Genomic DNA, 7,239 nt, shown 5'->3' with positions numbered 1-7,239 from the left:
AAAAAAAAAAAAAAAAAAACAATAGCTTCTGTGTCCAAGAAATAGGGTCTGTCTAACCTTAGAGCTTGTATTCTTGATGCATACAATGGCACCACATTTAACCTTGAAGCTGCACGAGTGTAGACAAGGTTGCACCGGAAGCCTCTCATCCGTAACCTCTGTCGAAGATCATCGATCCTTCGAATCTGCCATTTTTTCACACCAGAAATGATCATTGCTTTAAATTGTTAATTGGGATGACAAGATGTGATTGTATACATAGCATGACAATTAGTTTGCTGACCTTGGATCCGGGTTTGACATCATAAGAGTAGCACCTGTTACTAGTTGCTCCAGCACACTCATGAATGTCATCCTCAGCTGCGCCTTCTGCCCTGGCAAGCCTCGCTACCGCGGACCGCAAAGTCTCACCGGGCCATCTGTACTCGATATGTGATTCATAGTCAGCATCCGACACCAAATCCATCCAAGGGTAATACATTTCACTTCCACTTCTACACGCCAAAGCGTCCAACTCTTCCACATTCACTTGGCTGCGTTTCAAGGCTTCCACGGTCTCTGCTAATGTTGAACCAGTCACCAACACCAAGCCTATCCGCCCAACGCCTAAACTCAGTGAGCTTGCAGCCTTCATCACAGTGGTTATGACTGGCTGCAAGCTTGGCGCAAAATCTCCATTTGCACCGTAGCAGTCGGTGGCTATAACAAACAGTCGTTGCCTTCTCCCCGGAGAGAAAGTGGCTCCACTAGCCTTGCTGTTGGAGGAAATCCTACTTTTGGTGATGGCGTCAATGAGTTCTTTTTGTCTGGTTGTGGCATCCATCAACTGGTCAATATTGGACTTATTGAAGTCGCCCAATTCAACGGAGAATCTCAAGGAAAGGTCCTCCACATCCTTAAGAGAGTCGCTCATGGGCTCCTCAGGAATCGGCATGATCTCCAAACGGGTGGTGGGGTGGCGGTTGCGGCAGTGCTCGACGTGGGAGAGGTAGTTGCGGCAGTGTTCTGTCCAGGAAAAGCGGTGGATGTTCTTCAGGCCATTCTTCCGACAATCCAGCCAGAGGTTTTTGCCGGCAACAAGCTTTAGTAGAGCGTCTTCTATAGCTTTCTGGTCATGAGGGTCAACTAGGAGCCCATTGTTCAGTGTCTGTAGGTGCAACAACTAACACACTTCACTACTCCTGATATAATTAATTCTGATGGAACCTAATTACCTAACGATCTAGAGCTTAATTTGGGCTACTTATAAAAAACTCTCAAAAAAAAAAAAAATTTCTTCTTTATGTTATATTATGTGTATATCATCAATCCTCGATTACCTTGAGAATGTCAACAGGCCCTCCGTTTTTTGTGGCGACCACAGGTAAGCCATAAGCAGCTGCCTGCAAAAGATTTACATATCATCACCATTAGTGACTCTAGTTACTGCTTTCCTTTTTTTTTTTTTTCCTCGGATGTAGAGACTGACCTCTATAAGCGTGAGACCAAAAGGTTCAACAAGAGCTGGATTGATGAACACCCCCTTCATGCACAAATCAACCATGCATCAAAATATTAATTCTTGTTAGCATGCAATCGATTCTCTATTGCAAAGCAGAAGACGTACGTACGTTGTAGAATTAACAAATGATCAAAGTTAGTTTCCTTTGTAAGTATGATTATATATATATATATATATATAGAATGTATAACTACCTTAGTCTTAGCAGCAAGACGATAAATGTGAGGGACATCAGATTGCTTGTGATGCTTGGGATATGCCACTTGTCCATACAAATCATACCTGTCTATCAGCTTCAGCACAGTGGTCAGAACACTCGAACTGCTGTTTGACATTTCTTCAATGTCATCTCTGTTCCCAAGTATCAGCGTCTGTGGATGCAGCAGTAGTCGGGAGCACAAATTATCAGCGTCTGTGCATGTAAAATCATGTAGAATTAACTAATTAACTAATTAATTACCAAGTTGGCTAGCTCCCGAAGGGCTTGGCATTCCCCATAGGCCTTGAGCAATGTAGTCACGTTTTTCTTTGGGTCCGGACGCGACAATGCAAGGATTATTGGCTTGTGAGGGTTTGTGAAAAACCTCATTATCTGCATAAATATATATATGTTTATATTTATATATACGTACAATACCAAAATTCCTAAATTAGGTTCATGTAGTATGTATCAATAAATCTCCTATATATTAAATTAAAGTTGATCAAAGTGGACATGAATTAACAAATCAATTAAAGTGCAATATATATAACAATGACTTTTATATATCAATTAATTACCTCGGACCAAATAGGAGGCAGATTTCTCTTGGATTGGGCTCTATCAGAGCCAATCAAGGATTTAAGATCAGCATCCGGCTCCTGCATGGAAATAGAATCTTGAGTAGTAACGTTGGAGAAGTCCATGCCAGGAGGTATAACAACCATCCTAGGCATGTACCTTCCGAGGCAACTCACTCCTCTCCTCCTCCTCACCCTCAGCTTCCTCTCCAACTTCAGATCAAAACCATCATACAATCCCCACTGCTCCTCTATCTCCTGTCGTGTACTCGTCACCACCATCTCCGCCGCATCGAGCCCTAGCTCCTCCGCCTCTATCCGCCGCACTATCTTGTACGTCGCATTTATGTCCTCCCTCGACACCCTCCCTTGCTTCAACAGCTGCTCGAACTTGTTCCGCCCCAGTGAGTGCCCCGTCATCACCATCGGCACGTTCAGCGCCGCCGACAGCCTCGCCGCCACCTCTCCCGCGTCCGCATAGTGCCCGTGGATGACATAAGGCCATGCAGGCTTCGTTAACATCGTGGGGGCATTGGAGTTGTTCATCATTACTTCCTCCCCCAGGGCTCGGGCCATGTTGACAATGTGGGACAGGGCTGCGTCGACGAATTCGGGGATGTGGGGCCAGAGAGACTCCTTGGCAATGTACTTGTCCCGGGGCCCACATGGGAGCCGGACAATGTAGGCCCCGCAGCTGCCGGAGGCGTCGGCGGGGCAGCAGAGCATCTCGTTGGGCTCGCCGTAGGAGGAGTCGACGGCGGGAGAGGCAATCTGGCGGGTGAGAAGGTCAACTCTATACACTCCCTTGGTGTTGGCCAGAGCCCTAGCGAGTTCGACGACGTACTTGACCTGCCCACCGGTGTCGGAGTCTCTTCCGAGCTCCATGTTCTCGCCGCGGACCAAGCCGTGCATGCTGATAAGGACGATGTAGAGGTGCCTGGACTTGTTCTCCTGGTCGGACCAGATTTGCATGTCGGAGTTGATGCGGGCGAAAGCGGCGGCGCCAGCAGCGTTGTCTTTGTCTTTGGGATTGGTGCTGCCGCCGTCGCCGCCTTTGAAGTAGTACTCCTTCTCACCTTCGGACAGCTCCGGCAGGTCCTCCGCTGCGTCGTGGCGGCCTTGCTCCCTCTCTATCCGCCGTTTTGCTAGCCTCTGTGAGTCATCCCATGCTATCTGCATGCAATTGCATATATATATATATATATATATATATATGACCACGTTAGCCATATTTTCATGTGTATATGTACATACAGAAGCATCTTGTTGCAAATGTTTAGAAAGTTAATTAAGTGCAAGTTAAAGAAAAAGACAAAACAAAAACAAAAAAAACTTACTATGTATTTATCAGCACTGATGATGTATTATCACCTTATCAACGAAAATATATAATGGTGCTCAAATTTATTAGTGCCCAAATCTAAATATTATCAAACATCTGATAATGTATTTTGTTAATGAGGATGGTCCAATATATATGTTTTATAAATAAAATGATGAGGCTTTTACTGCAGGATTGGAAAATACTCCACCACTAGGGTCTTGTTTTAATAGATTCTCTTGATTTACATACATTTCCATCTTTTTAATGTGATTTAGCCAATTAATTTAATGTTTATTAAGAATACAGTACTGCTATGTATATATGCATGGAGTTTAATTAGTAGTTGTTAATAAAAAGAAGAAGATGATGAATGGATAACCTGTTTCTTTTTGCGGGCGAGATGCCAAATGCGCCAGCACATGTTCTCGAGCCGATTGCTTGGTTCACGCGAGGTTCTTGTGGCTATTACCTGCAATATTCACCACTCACAATATTCATGCCTTCTCCATAAACTACTTCTAAGTTATTATATATAAAATAATATAATATATCCCAAACTAATCATGTTATTTTACATCTGATTCTGATCCGAATTTGATTTTAACAAAAAAGCCAAGCAGTACTTGATCAACTTCTTAATTTCCAGTTTCATTAGTATATATGGACCATTAATATTAGTTCGAGCATATCCATGCTTTGTCTTAATATATATATATATATATATATATATATGTATGTATATGTATATGTGTGTGTGTGTGTGTGTGTGTTCAATTTTCTATTCACTATGCAGGTCTTTGGAGTTTCAAACAAGGGATCACTTAAAAGATCATACTATGTGGTTGTCTTATATATTGTATATTAGCCAAAAATACAAATACAACCTATTATATTAAACGTTTTGTTCCTGTACTCCTATCTATATAAATAAATATATATATATATATATATATTTCCAGCCATTTTCAACTGAATATTTATCTTTTTTCTCAAATGAGCATGGCCCCACCAGTACTGTGGTCCGCCATGAATGGACCAATTATATGATCGTGGCCGGCCCGACCAAGAGGACCAATTTGCCAATCGGTCCAAACAAATATAAATTAATGCCATACAAAATTCGGATGTATTCTCATTTCTGATCACACGTCTTGGTGCTTTTTCTTTTTTCACAGAGAAAAATCAATGGCCTAAAAAATATTTGTCCTATATTCTAACGAAATAACTAATTATTTTGCACAGGTAAGGCAGAGATAACATTACTTCCGTACTTGTGTTTAGTGGATTGTATTTCAGCTAGTAAAAGGCAAGTGGCAGCATATATACAATCCAAAATTGTACACTCATGAAACTGTTATTCAAAGAGAAGGACAAAAAAAAAAAAGAAAAAGAAAAAAAAAACTCATTGAACTGAATCCAACGTCATAAAATATTCTATTCTTTGTGGAATTTTCTTCTTTTTTTTTTTAACAATGTAAAGATAAATACTTTACATGCATGATTATTCATATGCAAATATACATACATATATATATATATATATATATCGCGAAATAGGATTCTACACTGGTGGTAGATGGTGGACCCTGGCCACAGAAGGTAGTTTTAAAATTTTGGGAGTTTAGCAGCTGATGAAAATTAATTAGGAGTTAAGATAAGGAGATCGTGTTAATTAGAAATTGCACAAAGTAAATGAATATATAATTAATGAATACACGATGACGTAACTATAACATGTGTATACAATTTCCCTAGTTAGTGATATAAGTATATACATATATTTATTTATAAGTAGGAGAGAATTAGAGGAGATCATATATATCGAACAAACCTTAATCCAAGTCCTGTGGAGGTCAGACTCATCAAAGCTATTGACAACTTCTTCCACAAAATACTTGGTGGGACTAAACAGCTTGTCTTTGTCTTCGCCTTCAAACCTTGGATTAATATTTTTGAGTTTATTATTATAATTAATTCCTTCATTGATCTTTTTCCTTGTGGTATTCCGGCCAGCGTCTAATATTGCCTCTAAATAACCATTTATCCATTCGTTTCTAGCCATATATATATATATATATATATTAATCAATGGCCTTCTCTCGATGATATATAATCTGCAGAATATATCGATATCCAACAATATTAATTATAAAATAATTAGGAGTAGTACTATATCAATCAATGGCTTAATTTGAAGCTTATAACTAATACATATATATAGAGTTAACGAAGGACTTACGTATTTGTGTGATCTGTTTATGCCTCTATAAAAGCGTTGAGATTGATGAACTTGCTACTCTATGTATATGAATGGACTAGCAAGGGGGGGAAAAATGGAATGTTCCCATAAAAGATTGAAGCACAGAGGGATAACAAAGAGTTTAAGCATTGAAACCAATATAAAAAATTGTCTCTATGAGTGTACATGTGTGTAGAGAGAGAGAGAGAGAGAGAGAGAGAGAGAGATGGTCTCAACTGTCAAGGGGAATTGGCTTTTGAAACCGAGTTGGAGAGGAAGAACAACGCTCATTAAAAAGGCTTGGATTTCAACTTTTTACTTTTTTGTTTGTTTGTTTGTTTTGTTATTCCAATAATAATAATAATAAATAATAAATAATTCTACGAATTTGTCAATATGCATTGGATGGCTTTGGTTCTCTATCTTGTAATCTTATTCTGTTTTAGAGTATATTACCCGAACATCCTTATCCTTTTATTATTCTCCACCATACACCTGAAAATCGCACTCCAAAATAGATCATATATATATATATACACGCACGCAAGGACATGATACGTTTCCGAATAATTATACTATTATTCCTTCATATGTCATTTCAATAGTGAGGTTTGTTGCATTAAAACAAGCTCATCCACGGTTAAAGAGGACAACAATTCCACACACACACAAAAGCAATTAAAGAGGAAAACAAAGCATAAAAATCTTCATTATTGCAGTTCAAGTAAATGAAATTGTTCACTAAGATTTGGTGATTTAAAATTTAAAATTAACATTTCCATTAGCTTTATTCCTGTGCATCAATCCGGCAGGTCAAAAATTAGAGAAAAGGAGAATATATAAGAAATATTCGCTTAACTAAAAAAAAAAAAAAAAAGAGGAAAAAAACCCCTTAAAAAAACATATATATTAACGGAATCGTGCTGCTTAATTTGTAAACTTGAATGAATATGTGGTTCAAATAACCCTAAAACAAAAGGGAATCGGGTACGTAATATTGATATATTGTAAATTAATATAAAGTGCAGTAGTATCCTTTTCTTTCTTTCTTTCTTTCTTGCCATTAATTAATAATTTCACGAGAATTCTTGTGGGGTTTTTAAGGTCTAATATTGACGCGGCATATATAGGTATTGATAAATTAAAGCTTTATAGCTTAGGCTTAGTTTGTTGGTGTTGTAAATTTTGAAAAAAATTACTTTTAGTTGTGCTGAAATAAAAAGCAGCTGTTACAAAAAGTAATTGAGTGTTTGGTAAACTATAATTATAGCAGCTATATTGGTTTCAAAATCAGTGTAATAGCGTTTGGTAAATTATGAAGTTGAATTCCTGTGGATAGTTAAAAATTACAACTATATTATATTATACTATAATATAATATATATAATTATAATA

General features: G+C 38.3%; 1 protein-coding gene across 2 annotated transcripts in view; it reads right to left on the bottom strand.

Annotated features, from left to right (window-relative positions):
- Window positions 1-5,703, bottom strand: part of LOC21395843 (probable sucrose-phosphate synthase 4) — a 6,394-nt gene extending 691 nt beyond the window's left edge. Inside the window, exons 1-9 of one of the 2 annotated variants that reach the window (XM_024175826.1) lie at window positions 5,437-5,703; window positions 3,985-4,074; window positions 2,282-3,454; window positions 1,962-2,093; window positions 1,696-1,872; window positions 1,469-1,522; window positions 1,320-1,382; window positions 284-1,147; window positions 58-185 (exon numbers count right to left, since the gene is read on the bottom strand). In XM_024175826.1, coding sequence (XP_024031594.1) covers window positions 58-185; window positions 284-1,147; window positions 1,320-1,382; window positions 1,469-1,522; window positions 1,696-1,872; window positions 1,962-2,093; window positions 2,282-3,454; window positions 3,985-4,074; window positions 5,437-5,667 — 2,912 coding nt within the window. In that variant the 5' untranslated portion in view covers window positions 5,668-5,703. Of the gene's footprint in view, window positions 1-57; window positions 186-283; window positions 1,148-1,319; window positions 1,383-1,468; window positions 1,523-1,695; window positions 1,873-1,961; window positions 2,094-2,281; window positions 3,455-3,984; window positions 4,075-4,614; window positions 4,660-5,436 lie in introns of those variants that run through there. The other variant, XM_024175827.1, reaches the window with a different exon arrangement.
- Window positions 5,704-7,239: the final 1,536 nt, after the last annotated feature.

The sequence above is a fragment of the Morus notabilis genome, unplaced genomic scaffold, assembly GCF_000414095.1.
Source record: "Morus notabilis unplaced genomic scaffold, ASM41409v2 Scaffold544, whole genome shotgun sequence".
Taxonomy (NCBI): Eukaryota; Viridiplantae; Streptophyta; class Magnoliopsida; order Rosales; family Moraceae; genus Morus; species Morus notabilis.
Note: the sequence above shows the minus strand (reverse complement) of the source record. Positions and strands in the feature narration are given on the sequence as shown.